At 36.3% G+C, this 24930-nt stretch overlaps 1 protein-coding gene across 1 annotated transcript; it reads left to right on the plus strand.

Annotated features, from left to right (window-relative positions):
- Positions 1-252: 252 nt before the first annotated feature.
- Positions 253-23577, plus strand: LOC126371984 (uncharacterized). Its single transcript, XM_050017480.1, has 4 exons — positions 253-471; positions 9726-10073; positions 17195-17605; positions 23170-23577. Exons 1-4 carry the CDS (start codon positions 253-255, stop codon positions 23575-23577), a joined length of 1386 nt encoding a protein of 461 aa, XP_049873437.1.
- Positions 23578-24930: the final 1353 nt, after the last annotated feature.

The raw sequence follows: 24930 nt of genomic DNA on the forward strand, positions 1-24930 counted from the left end.
GCCCACGCCTGCGCCCGCTCTCGCTCCGGTGAGTTTGCAACCACTGCTCGCATTTGCGAGCAAGAAGGTTCCGCCCACAGTAGTGGATCATCTGCCCAATTGGACGCACCACTTCCGACAGGTGTGGGATAAGTTAGGCCATGTTCCCAACGCGCGTCCGTACGGCAAAAGAGTACGCTTCCTGGCGAAAACCGATGAGGAGTTAAGGCTTTACCAGCGTTACGTCACCAACCTTTCACGTACACACCCCCGATGGAACATTCGCTGAAACTGGCGACCCGCGAACTACCGGAGGATAACGACATCGCAAAACTCGAGGAGGAGCTGAAGAACCGAGGCTACGAACAGGAGTATATCCGGTCCATCCAGGCCCGCATAGGCAAGCCTGGTTGCATCTTCTTCGTTGAGATCCGGCAAACACTGGGGTTCCAAAAGATCTACGAAACCTCCGAACTCCTATATGCATGCTCGGTATAAAAGTCAAAGCATAGAGAAGACCCAAGCGCCACAGTGCCACCACTGCCAATAATTCCGGCACAGCAGCCACAACTGTCATCGTCCCATAGCCTACGTGCGATGCGGTAAGAGCCATGCGGCAAAAGACTGCATGCCTCCCCGTGAGGAACCGGCTACCTGTTGCAACTGCAGCGGACTTCACCCGGCTAAAAGCTCATCCTGCACGGTAAAGGTGCGCGAGCTGGCAACACGAATGGAGGGCACTACGCCATCAACGAGTGCAAGAGCCTCGAAACCCACAGCAGCAGCTACCGTCGCGAAGCATCCCAGCGAACTGACAGCCCAGAATTCGCACATGGCAGCGGCAACCGTCCAGATGGGCATAAACCGCACAGGTCGAAGCACTCACGCAAGAAGGCAAAACCTGCCCTGTCTGCCGCTGTGGATTCCGAACCACCACGACCAACACCAACCGCAACAACAACAGCGGTCGCCGCCCCTCCATAGGAGAAGAAGGCCAAACGGAGACATTACTTCCTACAGTGAATAAGCTGGAGATGCTGGAGCAGACTATCCAGCTACTCTACGATATCCTGGACGCCATCCGAAGCAAGATAGACCCGGTGCCCATTATAGTAAGAGGCTTGACCTCACTACTAATCCAGTTCAGTGGCGGCATTGACATTGACCATCTCCATTGGACTGCCAACGACTGGAACGAGGCTGTCCACATCTACTACTCTTCGCTGAATTGTTAGTATTGTGGTCACCTTCGAGGGTGAGTGACGTTTCCAAGTGGTAGTTAACAGTCGTCGCCCCAAAGCGTCCACCTTTTTCAGACCGAGCAATATGACAGAGCAGCCCTCCAACACCGGACTCGACCATCGCCACAAGCTGACGTGCGCTCACCGGGCCTCCCCCTCGGGCTCGACCTCGCTAGTGGCAAAAATAAGGATTAGACCAACTCCAAATGGACAATCCCGTGACCTACTCGTATAAGTAATAATAAATAATTAAAAAAAATTACTCCATATTAGTAGCGAAACATAGTTACAGCAAATATGTCACTCCTTCCCGACTGTCGCGGAGTAACTGAGCGACGCGGTAACCCGCGGTCATATACGCGCGAGCGCGTATTATAATGGCGGTAAATGCGCATGACCAGTAAATAACTATGTTTTTAAATTGGCGTAAGTTGTCATTGTCTGTAATATCATACTTGTTTAAAATGAAGTAAACAACGCCGATCAACAGATTATTGTCTAATAAATGTAGTAAACACAGTACGTTACTTAAATGTGTTATGCAATTATGCAGTAACCCGCACTGTTCACCATTAAATAGTGCTGTAACTACAAAGATCAAATTATTTGCAAAAGCAAAATTGGTGTAAAAGACATATCACAGAAAAATGCTGTTTTTAATGCTATTTACAGCAAATATTCAGTTGTGTTTTTGGAAAAATAAGCAAAATCCCAACGCTGTACAGAAATTTCTAGAGGTCGTAGAGCCTTGGGAATAGGACCATTCGACGCAGAATTTTTTTCTGATTCCGAATCAAAAATAAAAAAATTTTGGCCAGGGTGTGGTTTACAGCAGGATTGCTTTTTACCGTCGATATGTACTTAACTAAAAACTTTTTACTTCGTGTGTGTGAACCCCGACAGTGCTAGTGACGTTTTGTTCTTCTCTTTTGTTTTCTGCCTGCTTTATCTATAAGTAATACGTTTTATTCTTGCAAACATCTCAAATAATATTTAAATGCACCGCCGCCGCTGATTCTGATTGTGAATAGACTGCTAAGTAAATAATTACTAACATTGGGGAAGTTATGAATGGAATTTTACAAGTTTCGAGAACTGAACAGAGGTACACACAGGGTTTACTTAGTGCGAGGTCCGACAGTAATGTACATACTTGTTTAAATACATACTTACACATACTTGATTGTTTTATTCTTTTCTTTTATAATGTATTTTACTTAATTAATTTATAAAATTTGGTGAATGATAGAAGTAAAAAACAAATGATTAATTACTTACTTACACAAGAGTTTATTATTACTATTTAATAATACAGGATATAATATATTGAATGTTGGGTTTCTTGTACATTTCTTATTAATATAATAACGTTTTACTATCAGAAACGTTACTGAATAAATATTTATCTTTCTTTCAAACTCACCGAATTTTTCGGAAGAAGAGTAAGTATACATCTCGATGAAAGGTTGTACCATCGTACGAGTAGACAAAATGTACCTAAATCCAATTGTAGAGAATTTTATGGAGTCAAAGAGACGCTTTTATTGTCCTTACGTATCTTAACAACGTAATAAATCTTGATCCAGAACGAATTCTTGAGTACAACGGCTTTTTCCACAGGTTTTTTAGCAGAATATATGGTTCAGTTTGAATAATTCAAAAAGATCGCACAACTGGCGCTACATACATTAATCTATTTTTTTTAACATATGCCACTTTACGGCTTAGGAGCGAGCGAGACAAAAACTCCGCGCGCACTCCCCTCTTAATCCTTAGCGGCTTACGGCCATTTAGACTAGAGCAGTGGTTCCTAACCTAGGGGTAATTACCCCTTCAGGGGTACAACGGAGATTCTAGGGAGGTAACACGGGATGCACACCGTATGGACCCTGGTAGACTACTGCGTCAAGTAGTGTTGAGTCAGATAGCGGGCGTAAAAAGACCTGTAGGGCGTCCATCCTTACGATTTAAAGACTCCTGCAAGCGGGACATGAACAGCTTCGGTATTCAGACGGATGGGTGGGGGAGGCGCGCCGAAATGAGACCTGAATGGCGCCATGATATTAACGTCGAGACTTCAAGACATGACGATGATTGGCTGGAAAATCTGAAGCAAAAAAGTCTTCGTCGTGCTTTACCTCCTCCTGTGGAGTCGCGTTTTGTGTGCGAACGTTGTGGCAAGAAATGCCGCGCTGCTATAGGGCTCTATAGCTATCGGCGGCGCTGCGGGAACCCGCAGACTCACAAGTGCTGCAAGAATCATCTACGATAGATGTTGTGGCCAATGATAAGCACGGGATGGCACGAAATAGTATTATAACTCTTGTTACATTAAAAACAAAAGACAGAAACCGTCTGAATTTTGAACATAACGTGAGATGCGCGTTGAGTGAAACGGAACCTAATATTGTCAAACTTGCGAATGCAAAGTGATTTCAACCTTCACACTAGTTAACTCCTTCCTCATTCAGCGCTCATCGCTATCGACACACTAGGGTCGATTAATTCTTTCAAATATTTTTCCTCTCAGACGATGCCCTGAGCCAAGGTTCGCGCCCAACTGTGCACCCTCAGGCCTGTTGTCTTAAACATTGTACCGGGTGAGAGCCTTCAGCGCTCCCCATTTGTCCGGCCAAGTAGTTAATGCCATCTGCGGCAAATCTACAATACGTAACGTCAAAAAAAAAAAGAAAGATGTTGGTCGGTAACGAAACGGCTTAGTGGGCGTTGCGTCATTGAAATTCATAAAAATAATATTTTTTTGACTGTGCCGGGACGGATATACGGTCCAGTAAGTAAGCTCTGCATGGTAAGCGCGGCACGCGCGGCGCGAATACATCGAGGCCTTTGACCAATAGCCGTTTGACGTCCATCTACGTAGCTAGCATTCGTATCGTTTATTGGTTGAAGCGCTCAATATAATTCATGCAGACCCGGCTGGTATGATCCCGTGTAGTGGGCACGGACCTTATGTACAATAATGTACATTTATTGTTATGATTTCAGAGTAAAGTTCCGATTCTAACATAACAGTTAGAATTAGGTTCCCTGTATTTCCACGGTAAATTCAAATATTCAACGCGATATCGAGCCGAAACACCAAGTGTTTATCTAACATACTGACATTCTAGCTGTAAGCAATTTCCGATAATTGTACTGTTTATTTTACTCTGACACCGAATCGAGTTCGTGTCCGGAACGTTTATCATACTAATAAATTGGAGATATAAATTTGGTACTTACCTCATATTAAATTTTTGGTACAATTGGGTCGTGTACCTAGGTTCAAGATAATTGTTGTGAATGAAATAGGTAAATAAATAAATAAAAATAAATAATTTTCGAAATTCTGATTACTAAATAAGACAGATCTTAAAATAATGAAAAACATTTTATCTTTCTATTTAACTTATTTATGAATATTAATCAAGAAAAACATAATTATAAGTTTATCACGTTTTACTAACTTCACAGACTTCCATACAAATTCGTAATTGCGTGTTTTGACGTACTTATAATAAAAAGTTTAATTTACAACGAATGTTAGTGTTGACAGCGATTCCCGCTACCGTGAGTTGATATAAGTCGAAGAAATAAATAAATTAATGAACAAATAAATGTAAATATATAGGATAAAAAACCTTTCCATTTTATAACAAATCAAACTTTTATTACATTATTCCTTTTTTGATTTAAAATTCGAATTCTTGAAACACGATTTTTTGCATTATTTTTCATATAGGCATAGGCATTTATAATTCTCAGTCTTAAGACGTCTTAAATAGATATGAAACGCGTAATAAAAAGACCCTGTTTATATTTTACGCCTGATACCAAATGAGACCAAAAAGTACGAGGTTTGTCGTAAAACACAGCAAAGCTCACGTCTTGCCGTAAAAGATCCGACAAAGATTTTAATCCGGGTATAAATTACCGGATCCGGACAAAAACGGACAAACCATGTCCGGGCGTGACCGAGGATTAGTCGTGCGATGTCTGTCCTTTACTGCTTGTCGTTATACCCGCTTTTTCAATAAGCCTATTTCTGTTGCCATGGTGATTAAACAGCTTTTTCAATTTAAATGCGACTTTAGGAACTCGTATTTTTCTAAGAAATTATAGAAAAGAAACATTTATGAAACATAGACAAAGTATCGTTTAGTTGGGAAACATGGTACATAGCATCATGCTTGTTTTGCCCGAAAGGGTAGGCAGAGGTATTAAGTAACTTTGTCCGGCCAAGTAGTTAATGCCATCCATGGCAAATCTACAATAATTCACGTCAAAAAGAAAAAAAGAAACAAAAAGAAAACAAGTAAAAAGTAATCGATTTGGCTAGTTGGAAACCCTATTATCTGATCCCAACAAGAATTCAAAATCATAATATGCCCCCCGAAATAGCAATTATCAATGATTCCAACAAGAATTCCAAAACAGAAAGTTATTGGTTCATGCGTTCTGTACTTTCTGTGATGTGATAGGGGAAACATAGTTACACTTTGAATCGTCATTTTTTAATTAATTTTAGTGCGCTAAATAAAGATATTTTAAAATTTTGGATTCTTGGGCTGCCTTCACCCGTTTCGCCGGTCAAACAGGATTTCTTTTCAAAATTTTTTTTTTATGTAATTTTTCTAGATCTATTTTGCGTCGATAAAAATAACCCTTTTATCTAACAAACCGTTTGATCACAGCACGAACTTTGCCAAACAAAAGCCATAATTCCGTGCCTCAAGCAACTCTAATCCCGAATAAAATACAGAGCAATAATAGATTATGTGGATAATATCCGCTCTTTAGAAGCACGTAAAATTTTAATGGCGCCATATTTTATTTTCCCGTCGACTGATTAAAAGCCCTGCTCGAATGGCGATCGGATCGTGATTTCGGGTTGTTGTTAAAGAGTGACCCACGCCGTTTCGATGACGATTTGTGAGGTAACCCCTTTTGGGTTACAATTTTATTAAGTGAATAAAAAAGTAATATTTTTGTTTTTACTCACACACAGCAATACAGCCTCCGTAGTCTAGTGGTTAGAGCGTTAGGCACACGATCTGGAGGTCCGGGTTCGATTCCCGATGGGGACATTGTCGAAATCACTTTGTGAGACTGTCCTTTGTTTGGTAAGGACTTTGAAAAAGTAAGATGATTCCTTGCTTCGGAGGGCACGTTAAGCTGTTGGTCCCGGCTATTAGCCGTAAAAACACCTCCACCAACCCGTAGTGAAGCAGCGTGATGGAGTATGCTCTGTACCCCCTCCAGTTGATTGAGGGGAGGCCTGTGCCCAGCAGTGGGATGTATATGGGCTGTTTATGTTATGTTATGTTCTTTTTGTTTTTATAACACTTAGCCAGTATCCGACACCGGCGCCATTTATAAGAATATTGAGTTGTAATATTACTTTAGATCGACAATGACGATACAATATACGTAGGTCGAAAGAAATACGCATAGACAGGAGGACCCGGTGTATTGGTTATCACGCTCGTCTCGGCTTGACAAGAGCTGTGGGCTCAAGTCCCGTGCGATTCAGATTTTTTTTCGACTTGAATTTTAACTTTTAAAAAAATGAGGTAAAGAATTTTTGCTTTTATTTCAGAACCTTGACAATATCAGGCACCTTAGCTCGAGCAGACTCACACTTGACCAGTTTATATTATTTGTTAAAGCGGGTGGCAATATTGGAGTTGAGTTGTTTGGATGATAAATTGATCATCATGTGCTTAGCGGTGAAGGAAAACATTGTAAGGAAAGCCGAGAAATACGTTTCGGAGGTATGTTACTTAGGCGCACTTGGTATTGGGCTAGTTTAACCTTCGAGTTAGAAGGTAGGACAGGCAGTCGCAGTTTTTAAAAATCGGACCTGTCAAAATGGTATAATGCTATTTATTTATTTATAGAGATGATGATGAGTAACAAAGTTGAAATTCGGAAAGTGCTGGTCACTGATATTAAGCAGCTAAATTACTCAATTGTATACCAATATTTTATGTTTATTTTTATTTTTTTAAAGAACGTCTAGGGCCCTGTGCCGAGGTTTTTCTTGCAGCTTCTTTTCCCCGGCTATACAGGTTGTGAGAAGCTGCAGTAGTTTTAGGCGGATGAGACGTTCGTTAAGTAAAAATTGACGATTCAAAGTGTAACTATGTTACCTACTGAATAAAGATATTTAAGAATTTGAAAAAGTCTATAAAATATCCAAAGTAAAAGTACTAAATGATCGGCCTAAAGCAACTACCCCGCAGGTAGAGTCAATGGCCTCTATGGACCAGTGGTTGAGCGTTAAGCTCACGATCCGGAGGTCTCGGGTTCGAATCCATGGAGGCATATCCCAAAAATCACTTTCTGAGCCCTAGCTTGATTAGAACATTACAAGGCTGATTAACTTGATTGTCCGAAAGTAAGATGATCCGTGCTACTGAAGGCACGTTAAACCGTTGGTTACGGTTACTCATTTCTAATGTAAGTACGTAGTCGTTACATGAGTCATGTCAGGGCTATTTGGTGGCTCAATAATAACCCTGACACCAGGATTGAGGTTGGTAATCTATCTCACAACCCACACGATAAAAGATAAGTGGTCTTTTTAAGAAAAAATGCAGATTATAAGGGAAAAAGCCAGAAGTCTACTTAATAATACTCAAAATTATTCTACCTCACAACTCACACTTTAAGAAGAAGAAGGAAAATTACTATGAAAAAAATACTATTACACGCTCATCCCGGTTCGTCAAGAGCTGTGGGTTCAAATCCCGTCCGAGTCAGACATTTTTTCAATTTAAGTAATTTTCTCTTTGCGAAAAAAACACATTTCTAATTTTTACATGTTTATTGTTCTGATTTCAGACAATTGGATTTTTTCCGTCGCAGAATTCATTTCTTTTTGTGTTAATAGAAAGACAGAATAATGAACTGAATCATACCCATCAGTATTCGTAACGATGTCACTCACACCACGTACTAGTGCGTACAGGTAGCCATATAAGTACGTATGGACGTTAGTGACACCGTAACGAATACTCAGTGGGATGATTCAGACCGTAATTCTGAGTTGATATCAAGTGAAATTTCCTATAGGATAATTCATGAAAATTTTGTATTTTTTTAAATTATTTTCAGTTCCATACAATTTGCGACGGTAAATCCCACTCCATCAACCCAGAATCATGGTCTGAATAATACCTCAACGTTACGCCACTAACACCCTGTATAAATTATTGTTCACCAAGTTTATTTCAAGATTTTTTTTGTTAATATTACCACTATAGCTATAATTATAAACTACGTGTCTCCTGGTCACAGAAGTCAGCTGGAAGAAATCTTCTTGGAGATATAAGCTTATCTTATTCTTATTGTTTTCTTTGTAAGTACATTTCTTTTATCTCTTTTATTTTGAACAAATAAAAAAAATATATAACGTACTTACTAAAAACATTACCGAAACATATCATAATCTGTAAATACGCCATAGAAACGCAACACATCATACCTACCTTATTACAATCCGTTTGCATGTAATTAGCTTGATCAGCTACAAATCGACTTTTCTTCTAATAGCCGTAATTAACTGATAACCATTAACTCTTCATCATAATTAACCCTTTAATCAATTTCAAATATTTTTTGCAAAAATGATCTATTCGTAATTAACTAACGATTCTGCTACACCTATATAAAACTTGTCATTTCTTTAAAGAAGTCATTTCAATCTTGAAGTTTGGCGTGAGCACAGTGGTCGCTTAGATATTTTTGTGACATTTAAAAAATATTATTTTTATCTAAAATGGATCCCGCTTCGTACTGTGAACCAAATCTGTCCATCGAAGAAATTATATATCAAGTTTACAAAGAACAGGTAAATATTTTTTATTTATATTAAGGTCCCAATCTCCATAAGGCTAAGCACCCTCACGCCTGTTTTTTTAAATTTTGTAAGCCATATGTGACAAATCCACAATAAGTTAAATCAACTGACTGAGTTGATGACTTCTATGCCATTATGCGGAAGCGCAGCGCCTCCTTGCTGTCGCGGCTCCGCGGCGCTACCAACACAATTCTGAGTGTGTTTGCTGATAAGTGGGACTCCCCATTGCTGCGCCGATGGGTGAAGCTCCACCTCTCTTAAGTTTTAATTTGCTCTGTTTTATACTAACCCTAGCTTTAAGTTTGCATTGTTACTAACATCTATGGACCTGTGTCTGAAAATAAATAATTTGAATTTGAATTTGAAAAAGAAACTCACCGTAAGGGGCCCGTACGGCTACCAGTACGTACTTGTACGGGGTGTAGATGACATCGTAACGAATACTGAGGGGGGCAATTCAGGTCATGATTCTGAGTTAAAATCGTGTGAAATTTTCCATCAGAAGAGTATGGAAATGAAAATATAAAAATAACACAACAAGTCATGATTTATTTAACAACGGAAAAGCCATTCTGTATTTTAAATAAGTACTAAGTACTGAATCTAAAACAACCATTTAATTTTTTGGTCCTCTATTTCAGGCAGATCAATGGCTGAAAGCTCATGAGAAGCATTTGGAGCAGTCACCACCAACAGAAATGGAGTTTTGCCCAGTGCCACCAACACCGCAGTACCACATTGTACCAGCCAAGAAACCTCAACAAGGCCCTACCTTAGCGACCCCGCTGTTTCGGTCGGAAATAAATAGAAAGTACCCGCCTTTTTCAAGGCAATATCACCCCGCATCAAATCAGTACCAGTCGCCGGTACCTACACCTCAATATTCGCTGGTTCAACACAAATACCGGCCGATCCAACTCCCTGACGTCACAAAACCTCCCCCCATGTATACCAGACCAGTTGCTGCTGTCGCCCCCGTGCAGTATGTGGTACCCGTGGTACCGCCACCTCACCGCATATCTCCTGTAAAAGTATTTTATAAAACATTCGTGTAAAATATTATAAATCGTTTCTGATTTTAAGTTTTGAATGTAAACTAGCCCTGATTTTCGTTTTCTGTGTATAATTTCCGTTTACTTGTCAAAATACTTACTTCTTCATTTATATCACCTCACATTGAGAATCAGTTTGCCTTTCTTTCACATTTCTGTTGTAATTATATTTAACTACTTAATTTTATCTAACTTCTTTATTTTTATTGTATATTTAATCTTTAGATAATGTGATAATATATAATAGTTTCATTGTTCTTGTACATCTTTAATTTTAAACTATATACTTTGATGTAGGGTTTAATTTTAAGTAGTCATAGAAAGAATGTACTATTACTAGTTTAGTTACTAATATAAGAATGTGTCTTATTCAAATAATATATAAAAGTAATTTTCAATAAAAATTTGTACTGACTTCTTATTACATAATATTAACATCCTCAAACAATTCATTAATACACTCATAAATTCACACAAATTTCATATGCCTTTTGTTAATTTGATTCAATATACTACAAAGTAAACAAATCAAAACAAACACAAAAATATCACAACAAAGAATTAACAAAGAAAAAATTAATCTTTGTATATTATATTTACATGATTGTATAGAGGCTGTTAGCGACATCGTAATGAATACTTTGAGGGTTGATTCAGGCTATGAATCTGAGATGATTTCAAGTGGGATTTTTCGTCGAAAAATTATTTATGGAACTGGTAGTATTTTAAAAAAAGCATAAAAAATTTCCGACAGGAAATTCCACTTAATATCAACGCAAAATCATGGTCTGAATCAACCCCCCCAGTATTCGTTACGGTGTCACAAATACCCGTAGCTACTTGTCTAGCTAACTGTATGTACTGGTACGGGTGTAAGTGACGACGTAACGAATACTGAAGGGGCTGATTTAGCTCGTTAGTCTGAGTTAATAACAAGTGGACTTTTCGATCACTAAAGTATAGAATTGAAAATAATTAAAAAAACTTAAACAATGAAATTTCACTTACTATCAACGTAGAATCATGGTCTGAATCATTCCCCTCAGTATTCGTTACGATGACACTAAATCCCTGTATATACAAAGAGATATCAAAAAAAACATCGTATTATGCAGGTGCTCTAAGTGTTCATCCAATAAATACCACGTTTGATTTTATAAGCAACAAAGCTGAATCTTTTAAGATTCCTATTGTTTAAGAGTCACAAAGAATAACAAAAAGATAATTAAGCTTACGCCACGGCTTTCGAACTAAAGGATATTTGCAGGAGCAGGTACCTAACTGGTATTTGCAAAACATGATCACATAGTAACTTAACAATATTTGCCATTGTATTAAAATTTGTAAAGGAATTAAATGATAACGCTGTAAAGAAATGAGAAGTAGTAACAAAAGTTGGTCGTATTTGTGAACGCCACGACCGCGTTTGTAGTATCACATATTATAATGAGTTATTCTATATCAAAATAACTTTCAAATCAGATTATAAGATCAAGAATATCTTCTGAAGTACAGCTCTTTCAAAATAGCAGCCATAAAAGCAATTAATGCACATCAAAAAACTTTTTAAATGAGAAACGGCTCCTTGGTGTAGGAGGTGGAATAATTTTGCTCATACAAAGTGGCCATGTACCTAAATGACACGTGGCTTGGATGTTGCATGTATTCTGAAGCACAAATGCGTACTAAAAATTGACATAGGTTCCAGAATATTAGTTGTAGCCGTAAACTAGATATAGAAATGTGCCGGCGGTTCTCACGTCAGGACGGCCAGTGTATGAGACCATAGCTTTTAGCGCTCAAAGCGTTTAACTGCAAATGTTTATATTCTGAGTACATTTCAGTACAATATTCGTACAATCTTTCTGCATATATATTATTAAAATTATGTGATACTACATAGGCAGTGCTGACGTTTACGTAATTTTCCTATATTCAATGGTAGCTAAGACCGAAAATCTGATTCTGCGTAATCTTATTCCTTTTTAATATTTCTAAAAGACACATTTACTAATGAGGTTACCTGTACAAAACAATGCTCACATTTTCACCGAGAACACTGCCTACTTCATTAGCTTCTTCTTCCATCGTGTGGGTTGTGAGGTGGAATGCCGACTTCATTAGCTAATTACGTACTTCAATCCTTTTACTAATATATTAGCTGTGAATTAACGTAACTATCGAGTTAATACAAAAAAACCCTCTTATTTGATACCCAACACACTACCATGAGATAAAAAATATTTCCCTTGTCATTTTGTGCCTTCTACCACAACCACCACCAAATAATCAAGACGTTCCTAGTGAAACCTTTTTAACCAGTGGTATAGAAATAACATTGGAACAGACGTGCATACACACAAACATACATACAAAATATCCAAACATACATACTTCTCTCTCTCCTTTTTGCTTCGCCGCAGACGGGTAAAAATACCACGGTGAAGCATTTTTAGGGTTTGGTCATGAAGGTTGTTGATTGCGCCGCCGACTTCAGAATTTAGATTCTAACATTGAATGTAATAAAAACATATTTCATTTCTTTTATAAGACTGATTTCGAAGTCTTTTTATTTTTCTATGCTAACTTATTTAATCGATTCATCATGGTAAGTTAGGTGGGTTTCATTACTGTCAAGTTAGGAGTTCATTTGCTTTGAAAGAAGTTATTACGAATGTCGTGTTTTGTATTAATTTACTAATTAATTCAGGCAGGTACCTACTCTATACTTAAATGTTGTGTAAGTAAAAATATGATAAGATTACTTAGAAAATACATTTATTTATCATTTACAAAGCAATTTACATCAGTATCATTAAGAAAAATTACAAATAGACAAAACTTATTACACAACATAAAACTTAAGCGTACTTAATACTAACATTATTATGATTTAAAAACTAATTTTATAGCAGAGACGTGAGGAGGCACTGGAAGTACTGGTACTATGTATTGGAAGGGGGCGTCATCGGGGTCTGGTTTGAGAATTGCGGAGGGAGGTTGGTTAGGTTCAGGGACGGGGGGTGCTGCGGTGACGTCACGGAGGGGGGTCGGTTGGTAGCGCTGTAGAACTGGCGGATACCGCGGGGTTGGTACGGGATACTTTAAGATCACTCGTTTCTGACGTTGTGTAGCTGATTGCCGAGGGCGCGATGATCTTGCCAGCTTGAAGTATCGATCGTGAACTTCTAGCCATCTGTCTACCTGAAATAGAAAAAAAATCAAATGGTTGTATAAAACATAACCATCCGTCGCAAGATGAACTAAGTACCCACACCGCACCTAGCTTGCTCTTATGGAGCTGTATCGATGTCTATAATCTTATATACTTATTTACAATCTATCTGTACAAATATCTCAAGAAAAATACCTATTTAATTTTGATTATAGGGGCCGTAACTCGCTGAGACAGCATGATTACGTCGCCAAAAAATATATTTAAGTAGCTACATTTCCAAAGTGTTAGAGAAAAAGGGAAGAGTGACAATCATTTTTAGATAAATGAGTAACTAAATAAAAGTCCATGGAAAGAAGATAAAAATCACCTAAAAGAACACTCACTACTTTTTCAAATTATAATTAAATTAGACATAAATAAAATAAATATTCTAACATAGATGTAAGCAGCAATTAGCCAGAACCCTTGCAATAAAACATACATACATAAATAAACTCCATGTCTCTATTAGGGTGTTGTGAGCCACAAGTCAATAATAAAACCATAGATAGAAACTCGTATTAATGATGAACTGCACGGTAAGAGGTAATATACTCAAGGTACAAATAAATAATCACAATAAAATTTAATATTATTTGAGAAAAACTTACCGCTAGCAATTTCATGACGTAAACTTCAATTTCTTCAAGGGTTACTTCGTCATCGGAGTACATACCGAAATCCATTATAATAATAATATTACAAACTTCACTTCCAAAAAAATAATAAAATTCGTACAGCGCACTGTGTGTTCACACCAAAATGCAAAATTGGAATGACGCCAGTAATTACTCTCTACCCTTATATAAGCTCAAGCGCATCAACCGCTGCACGGGTGTCGACCAATAGGAGCGCAGTACGCTATCTAGGTAGATAAAAGTCGTATGGCTATAGGTCGAAGCCAACGCCACACACTACAGCAAGCTTGCGCGGCGGGGGCTGAATCATTAGTTCATAATTATTATTACATTTAATTATTATTACATATAGAAACAAGTTTTGAAAGTTATTTTAAGTAACGACTAATTTTATATCAAATAAATTGAAATACTAATTGATATAGTTAATTGAAAGAAAAGTTAAAGTTGGTTAAAAAATCCGGGTGATGGGTAAAACGATTATTGTCAAAAAGATGATTTACCTTCTAGCTTTCAAAACGTTATTAAAAATATAAGATTTTCATGGGGTCCGCTTAACGAATAATCAATAAAACGTTTTTATTGATGGTTCCTTTTTTATTTTTTGTTAGATAGGCGAACTTATAAAGATTCAGAATCATGTTTATTCACCGTAATTATCATAGATAAACTTGCTAAAGGTCAATTTAACATTTTTCATTCTACATCGTAACTAGACAAATATACTTAATCGTAATACCAGAATGTTGCCTAGTAAGCTTCTCATAAGCTTAAAAGATATTTTCTGACGAATTCAATATGTTGTCTGGTATTTTATTTTAAAAATGAATGCAAAATTAGTAATTTAATTTTTCAGTTTTTCGGAAGCAGAGATACATTTTACGTACAAACATAATGTTTTCATAATTAAATCGACTTGAAATTGACAGTATCATAATTTCACAATCAGAGAGTACCGACAACGCAGATTATAAATAACACTGTATATAATAGCGCTTATAATTATTAAAATATAAGTACCACGTGTAAATATTTCATGATACTTTGTGCTTAATGTCGAGTAAGTAATGGATAAAAATGGATAAGCAAATGGAGCAGCCTACACCAATGTCCTACTGAATACTTAACTTACATCATTTTGACTTTGGTGAAAGTTTCATAGGTATCGAATTTTGAATCTTTTTGACTATTTAAACGAATACGTCTTTAAGTTCTGAGGTTTAAAATCCAATCTGGAAAATAAGCGCTATTAAATTAATAAAATAGTAACGCTATGAGTTTATTAAATAAAACATCATAAACATGAAAAAAAAATATCAATAAAAAAGTTAAAAAAGAACCTAGGTAGTAATAGTAGTAGTGTAGTATTCTAATAGTATTTTATGCAACAGTTGTATAAGAAGGGTCAAAAAATGCGAGTGGCGTGAGTTGCGATGTGAGCCTTGGGGAACATCGCAATAAGAGACGCCACGAGCATTTTTTGACCTAGTTATACAACGTTGCATACAATACTTTTTCTACGACGACGTAATTTTAAACGAAACACAAAAATTTTCCAATTTATTTTCCAACGCGCGGGAAAATGGCGGCAAATGTATACTTTTTTTTTATAGTATATCTATGCCACCAAACAAAGTAAAGGTGCCAGTTTCCAGGTCAAAAAAAAAAACAACAACAATGCTTTTTTGGCGACATTATAGTACAGTTACACTTTGTAAACAATGCTTTTATAGGCCATAGAGCGTACACTTTTTCAAAGAGTTTAATTATGTATGTACTTATATTAGACTTTTTGGTTATTTAAATGCCAGATTAAAGTAGAGGAGTAGAAAAAATACTTATCATTATCATCATTAATTTAATAGCTACGCTCTTGTCGGTATATAGGTATACTGGTATGTTAGTGACATTGTAACAAAAACATTAAGGGATGATTCAGACCATTATTCCGAGTAGTTATCAAGTAGAATTTTCTGTCGCAATATCAACCAAAAATAATAAAAAACCACTAAAATTTTTCATGTATTTTCTGACAGGAAATTCCACTTGATATCCACTCAAAATCATGGTCTGAATCATACCTCAACGTTTTAGTTACGATGCCACTAGCACCCTGTATAAATTTTTATTCACCAAGTTTAATTCAAGTATTTTCATGTTAATATTACCACTATAGCTACAATATTATATATTATCTCCTGGTCACGTAGGTCAGCAGGAAGAAATCTTGTAGGGGATATAAGTCATCTTACTATCTGTGTCATTTGAATCTTTCTTTTGTTTCATCTATTTGACACAAATAAATAAATATAACGTACATACTGAAAACATTACCGAAAGGTTTTATGAAAAGTTGTTCATTCTGTAAATACGTCATAGAAATGCAATGCTTCATACCTACCTTATTACAAATTGTTTGCACGTAATTAGGTTAATGAGCTACAAATAGGCTTTTCTTATAATAGCCGTAATTTACTGATAACAATTAACTCTTCCTCATAATTAACCCTTTCATCAATTTCAAATATTTTTTGCAAAAATGCTCTCTTTGTAATTAACTAATGATTCTACTACACCTATATAAATCTTGTCATTTTGTTAAAGAAGTCATTTCAATCTTGAAGTTTGGCGTGAGCAGTGGTCCCTTAAATATTTTCGTGACATTTATAAAATATATTTTTTAACTATAATGGATCCCGCTTCGTACTGTGAACCAAATCTGACCATCGAAGATATTATATATCAAGTTTACAAATTTGAAGAGGTAAATATTTTTTATTTATATTAATGTCCCTATGTCCATAAGGCTAAGCACCCTCACGCCTGTTGTCTTAAATTTTGTACTGGGTGACAGCCCTCAGCGCTCCGCATTTGCCCGGTCAAGTAGTGAATGCCACATGTGACAAATCCACAAAATGTTAAATCAAAAAGAAACTCACCGATATGTGCCCGTACGGCTACCAGTACGTACTTGTACGATGTGTAAATGACATCGTAACGATTACTGAGGGGGGCTATTCAGGTCATGATTCTGAGTTAAAATCGTGTGAAATTTTCCATCAGAAGAGTGTGAAAATGAAAATATAAAAATAACACAACAAGTCATGATTTATTTAGTAAAGGAAATGCCATTCTGTATTTTAAATAAGTACTAAGTACTGAATCTAAAACAAACATTTGATTTCTCTGGTCTTCTATTTCAGGCAGACCAATGGCTGGAAGCTCATGAGAAGCATTTGGAGCAGTCACCACCAACAGAAATGGAGTTTTACCCAGTACCACCAACACCGCAGTACCACCTTGTACCAGCCAAGAAACCTCAACAACGCTCTACCTTAGCGACCCCGCTGTTTCGGCCGGAAATAAATCTAAAGTACCCGCCTTTTTCAAGGCAATATCACCCCGCACCAACTCAGTACCACCCCGCACCAAATCAGTACCATCGCGCACCAACTCAGTACCAACCCGTACCAACTCCATACAAGTCGCAGCTACCAACACCTCAATATTCGCTGGTTCAACACAAATACCGGCCGATCCTACTCCCTGACGTCACCAAACCTCCCCCCATGTATAACATACCAGTTGCTGCTGTCGCCCCCGTGCAGTATGTGGTACCAGTGGTACCGCCACCTCACCGCATATCTCCTGTAAAAGTATTTTATAAAACATTCGTGTAAAATATTTGAAGTTGTTTCTAATTTTAAGTTTTGAATGTAAACTAGCCCTGATTTTCGTTTTCTGTGTATAATTTCCGTTTTCTTGTCGAAATACTTACTTCTTTATTTCTATTACCTCACATTGAGAATAAGTTTGCCTTTCTTCCACATTTCTGTTGTAATTATATTTAACTACTTAATTTTATATAACTTCCTTATTTTTATTGAATATTTAATCTTTAGATAATGTGAAATAATAGTTTCATTGTTCTTGTACATCTTTAATTTTAAACTATATACTTTGATTTAGGGTTTAATTTTAAGTAGTCATAGAAGCAATGACTGTGTTATTACTATTTAGTAACTTTGATATGAATGTGTCTTATTCAAATATTAAATAAAATTAATTTTCAATAAAAATCTGTACTGACTTTTTATTACATAATATTAACATCCTCAAACAATTCATTAATACACTCATAAATTCACACAAATTTCATATGACTTTTGTAAAGATTCAAAACACTACAAAGTAAACAAATCAAAACAAACACAAAAATATCACAACAAAGAATTAACAAAGAAAAAAATAATCTTTGTATATATTTACATGATTATATACAGGCTGTTAGCGACATCGTAATGAATACTTTGAGGGTTGATTCAGGCTATGAATCTGAGATCATTTCAAGTGGGATTTTTCGTCGAAAAATTATGGAACTGATAGTAATTTAAAAAAAGCATAAAAAATTTCCGACAGGAAATTCCACTTAATATCAACGCAAAATCATGGTCTGAATCAACCCCCCCAGTATTCGTTACGGTGTCACTAATACCCATAGCTACTTGTCTGGCTAACTGTATGTACTGGTACGGGGTGTAAGTGACGACGTAACGAATACTGAAGGGGCTGATTTAGCTCATTAGTCTGAGTTAATAACAAGTGGAATTTTCGATCACTAAAGTATAGAATTGAAAATAATTAAAAAAAACTTAAACAATGAAATTTCACTTACTATCAACGTAGAATCATGGTCTGAATCATTCCTCTCAGTATTCGTTACGATGACACTAAATCCCTGTATATACAAAGAGATATTAAAAAAAAACATCGTACTATACAGGTGTTCTAAGTGTCCATCCAATAAATACCACGTTTGGTTTTATAAGAAACAAAGCTGAATCTTTTAAAATTCCTATTGTTTAAGAGGCACAAAGAATAACAAAAAGATAAATAAGCTTACGCCTAAAGGCTTTCGAACTAAAGGATATTAGCAAGAGCAGGTACCTAACTGGTATTAGTAAAACATGTTCACATAGTAACTTAACAATATTTGCCATTGTATTAAAAATTGTAAAGGAATTAACTGATAACGCTGTAAAGAAATGAGAATTAGTAACAAAAGTAGGTCGTATTTGTAAACGCCAGGACCGCGTTTGTAGTATCACATATTATAATGAGTTATTCTATATCAAAATAACTTTTAAATCAGATTCTAAGATCAAGAATATCTTCTGAAGTACAGCTCTTTCAAAATAGCAGCCATAAAAGCAATTAATGCACATCAAAAAACCTTTTATAGGTGTAGGAGGTGGTATAATTTTGCTCATACAAAGTGTGTTTTTATAAGCCATGTACATAAATGACATGTGGATTAGATGTTGCATGTATTCTGAAGCACAAATGCGTACTAAAAATTGACATAGGTTCCAGAATACTAGTCGTAAACTAGATATAGAAATGTGCCGGCGGTTCTCTCGTCAGGACGGCCAGTGTACGAGACCATAGCTTTTAGCGCTCAAAGCGTTTAACTTCAAATGTTTATATTCTGAGTACATTTCAGTACAATATTCGTACAATCTTTCTGCATAAGTATATTTTATTAAAATTATGTGATACTACATAGGCAGTACTGACGTTTACGTAATTTTCCTATATTCAATGGTAGCTAAGACCGAAAATCTTATTCTGCGTATTCTTATTCTTTTTTAATACACTTCTCATCAAAAAAATCGAAACACCTTGCAAGTTTACGTTTTGTCAGGATTATCAGAAAAATGTGTACATTTAGGAATAAATGTTAAATGTCGTTTAATAGTGAGTAATATGAGCTTATCAAATCTTAATGTTAATGTTCTAAATTTAAATGAATTTTTCATAGGTTTCGTATTTTGTTAAATGAGTCATTTTTATTCCGTATGGAGTATAAAGGAAATGGATAAAACAACACACGTAAATGAAAAAAAAAAGCTAAAAAACGCTTATTTAATAACTTGTATTCCCTCCCCGAGCTCTAATTACTGCTTCCATACGGTTCTTCATCGATCGGATGAGAGTCACGATCACATGCTGTGGTATATTGTCCCATTCCTCTTGGATTGACGACGCCCGCGGTGTGAACCCTAGCATTGTCGTGCATGAATATGAAGCCGTTGCCAATAAAATGTGCATAGGGCATCACATGAGGCTCGAGACACTCTTCGACGTACCGATGACAGTTTAGTGCAGGCAGACGTGGCCCAGACACGAAAGCAAGCTCTGTCTTACCGTCGGCGCTGATTCCTCCCCAAACCGTCCACGAACCGCCACCATAGCTGACCTTTTCTTCAATGCAGCATTGTGCATAGCGTTCTCCGTCTCTTCTGTAGACCTTGTTCCTTCCGTCGTTACCATACAGCATAATTTTACACTCATCAGAAAAGAGAACTTTGCTCCACTGTAGGTATGACCAATTTAGGTGCTCACGTGCAAAGTTAAGGCGCGCTCTTCGATGATCTGCAGTTAATTTCGGCCCATTTGCTGGCTTATGCGGTACCAGTCCACGATCCTTCAACCTTCTTCTAATTGTAGAGTCACTTACAGCCACCCTTCGTACAACACGAAGCCGCTGCTGCAGTTGAAAAGCGTTAAGGCGTCGATTTCTTAAAGAAGTTGTTACAATAAATCGATCATCTCGCTCAGAAGTGACCCGATTCCTGCCAGATCCTGAACGGCGCGTGAACAAATCAGTCTCCCGATAACGTTTATAGACTCTATGAACAGATGACAGGCTTAGATGCAGTCTTGCAGCCACAACACGCTGACTAAGGCCAGAATCCAGCAATGCCACAACTTGGGCGGCTTCTGTGGGCGAAGTATCCATACGTTTTAGAAAAAAACCTTTTTTCAGACGTCCCAAAGTCACAGTATTGAAATAAAAAACAAAAAGTTTAAGGATAGGCGCCAATTTTTAGTTTTTAAACGCTAAATGTACTCCAACCCTAAACACACATTTGTCTCAAAACAGTGATTCATTTCGTTTATAAGATAAACAAATGAAATTCTAATTTTGAATTTAGAATTTTCGCTTATTACTGTAATGGCCAAACTGCCAGCTATACATTTACGTATTTTTTTTCATCGTATGAATTCTTTTTTGTGTTAAATTCGGACAGAAACAATGAAAACGGAAGTGTTTCGATTTTTTTGATGAGAAGTGTATTTCTAAAAGACACATTTACTAATGAGGTTACCTGTACAAAACAATGCTCACATTTTCACCGAAAACACTGCCTACTTCATTAGCTAATTACGTACTTCAATCCTTTTACTATTATGTATAAGAACAGTTACAACTTACAACTTAAAAGGGATACTTATTTATTACTGGTGATATTGATATTTTTAATAAAACACGTGATTATCTTTACGTCTACCGTCATCAATTATTTTTCTAGTAGGTAAATGTATGTTTGTATGTATATATGTTTGTTTGTCCACGCATTTCTCAGAAAATTGTATTACATTGATTATTTTTCTGTCCAACTTAAAGATAATTGCAAATTTCATCAATGTCGGCTTTGTGATTTTAAAGTTTGGTCAAAAAATAATTTCTATGGGACTTCAACAATTAACTCGTTGATGTTTTTTGTATGAAGAAAGCTCATAAGGGCTAATAATAGTGTAAGTGGGCAATATGAAACCATTAGAAGTATTTTAATAGTATGATTTGCATAAAAACTTTTTGTTCGATTATGTATCATTCAACATAGTTAACACTGCAAGCTTGATTAAAATCGGATTAATAGTTTTATGTCACGGCTAAAGGCTTTTTGGCGGGAACGGGAACGGGACAGTTGCTTTCTTCATTGAATAATCTTAATGATTTATACGAAATTGTGTTTTGTGGTTAATGATCGCAATAAGTTAGTCATAAAACATTCGCGGCAGTGATATTATATCGGAATATTCAATAAACAAAGTGTATCTATCTATTTTCGCTTCGTGCCAACAAGTAGCTTCATAACTTGTAAGTTGATGCGGGATTTTTGAGTTAATTCGTTTAAAGTTTGCAGTAGGAGTCTGTTTTATCATTCATCATCTTTCATCATTTCATTAGTAATCAGGGGGTTAAAAGGCAATATTGCTTTTTTAGATGAATTGCTTCAATGTGGCCCTTTAAACTCACTGTTACTCGATGTCCCTATTATACGTAGGAACTTGGCTCAATAACTAGACCGCATGATATAAGCTGAGTTTATATTGAAAAAGTAAATTACATAATCGTACTTTTTTTTAGTACAATGTTCGAATCTAAATCCTGAAGTCGGCGTAAATGTAAAGACCGTAGAAATTTTCGAATCGTCAAAACCAGTAATCGTAATGAAAAAATATAAGTAACCTTAAAAACTTAAAACCGTCAACGCCAAAATCACTCTCTAATATAAATGAAACATGAAAATAGGTATATTTCTCTGAATTTCTTTCAAATATTCTGCTACCTACCCAACTACCACCTACCTATATAAAAATTGTCATTTTTTTAAAGAAGTCACACAAGGCTTACGAAGGGGCGAATCTCGCCCGCCGTAGCCCGCCCCCGTGCCCCGCACGTATTCACGGGCAGCGAGCGCGCCCACACCAAGGGCCGACAACCACACAAAAGAAGTCATTTCAATCTTAAAGTTTGGCGTGAGCAGTGGTCGCCTTAGATATTTTTTGTGACATTTATAAAGTACTTTTATTAACTATAATGGATCCCACTTCGTACTGTGAACCAAATCTGTCCATAGAAGAAATTATTTATCAAGTTTACAAATTTGAACAGGTACGTATTTTTATATTTATATGAAGGTCCCTATTTCCATAAGGCTAAGCACCTGATGTCTTAAATTTTGTACTGGGTGACAACCCTCAGCGCTCCGCATTTGCCCGGTCAAGTAGTGAATGCCACATGTGACAAATCCACAAAAAGTTAAATCAAAAAGAAACTCATCGTTATGTGCCCGTATAGCTATCAGTACGTACTTTTACGGGGTGTAAATATCATCGTAACGAATACTGAGGGGGGCAATTCAGGTCATGGTATTGAGTTACAATCATATGAAATTTTCCATCAGAAGAGTATGGAAATGAAAATGTAAAAATAACATAAAAAGTCATGATTTACTTAGCAACGGAAAAGTCATTATGTATTTTAAATAAGTACTAAGTACTGAAACTTAAATAACCATTTGATTTCTCTGGTCCTCTATTTCAGGCAGACCAATGGCTGAAAGCTCATGAGAAGCATTTGGAGCAGTCACCACCAATAGAAATGGAGTTCTACCCAGTACCACCAACACCGCAGTACCACCTTGTACCAGCCAAGAAACCTCAACAAGACCCTACCTTAGCGTCCCCAATGTTTCGGCCGGAAATAAATCTAAAGTACCCACCATTTTCAAGTCAGTATTACCCCGCACCAACTCAGTACCACCCCACATCTCCTCAGTACCAACCTGTACCAACTCCATACCTTTCGCCGGTACCAACACCTCAATATTCGCTGGTTCAACACAAATACCAGCCGATCCAACTTCATAACGTCACAAAACCTCCCCCCATGTATACCAGACCAGTTGCTGCTGTCGCCCCCGTGCAGTATGTATACACATATCTCCCGTAAAAGTATTCTGTAAAACATTCGTGTAAAATTTTTCAAGTTGTTTCTTATTCTAATTTTTAATATAAGTAGCTCTGATTTTCGTTTGATGTGTATAATTTGCGTTTTCCTTACAAACTACTTCTTAATTTCTATCACCTTTTATTGTATATTAGTTCCTCTTTCTTTCACTTTTCTTGCTTTTGTAATTATATTAAACTACTAACGTTCATCTAACTTTCTTATTTTTATTGAATATATTATAATCTTTAGATAAGGTGATATAATAGTTTGATTGTTTTTGTACATCTTTAATTTGAAACTATATACTTTGATTTAAGTTTTATAATTAAGCAAGTAGTTTAAAAAAACAATGTATTATTACTATTATATTACTAAGATATGAATGTGCCTTATTCAAACATTAAATAAAAGTAATCTTCAAAAATAATCTGTTCTGACTTCTTATTACAAATTAACATCGTCAAACAATTCCCAAATACACACTCACATATTCACCAAAAATTCATGTGCATTTCGTTAATTTGATTAAGTTTACTACTAAAAAAAAACAAACAAACACATACAAAAATAACAAACCAAAATCTAAACTTATGTATGTGTATATATACATATCGTGGTATATATACAAAGATATATTAAAACAAAACATTTTTCTATGGTGCCACCGGCAAGTTACAAGAGTCCATCATACGTCCACCATAAAAAGAAAATTAGGGTTTCACCGCGTCTTTTGAACTAGAGCAGGTACCTAACAGCAGGTATTAGCAAAACATGATCACATAGTTGACAATATTTGCCATTGTATTGTTATTTGTAAAGGATATAATTGATAACGCTGTAAAGAAATGAGAAGTAGTAACATAAGAAGGTCGTTATTATGTGAACGCCAGGACCGCCTATGTAGTATCACATATTATAATGAGCTATTTTAGATCAAAATAACTTTCAAATGACATGTAGATCATTGGTGTTGGTGGTCTAGACGAAACGATTGCCTGCATTATTCTAAGATACAGAATATCTTCTGAAGTTTAGCTCTTTTAGAATAGCTGCCATAGAGGCAATTAATCCTCAATATTAAATACCTTTCAAATGAGATACGGCTCATTGGTGTAAAAGGTGGTATTTTTTATTTTGCCATGTACCTAAATGACATTTAAATTGGACGTAAAATGCACTCTGAAGCACAAATGCGCACTGAAAATTGGCATAGGATCCAGAAAGATAATTGTAGCTGTTAACGAGATATCGATACCGGCGGTTCTGACGTCAGGATAGCCGGTGTATGAAACATAGAATTTAGCGCTCAAAGCTTTCAACTATAAATGTTTGTAATCTTAGTACATTACAGTA

Source organism: Pectinophora gossypiella, chromosome 13 (assembly GCF_024362695.1).
Source record: "Pectinophora gossypiella chromosome 13, ilPecGoss1.1, whole genome shotgun sequence".
Classification (NCBI taxonomy): domain Eukaryota; kingdom Metazoa; phylum Arthropoda; class Insecta; order Lepidoptera; family Gelechiidae; genus Pectinophora; species Pectinophora gossypiella.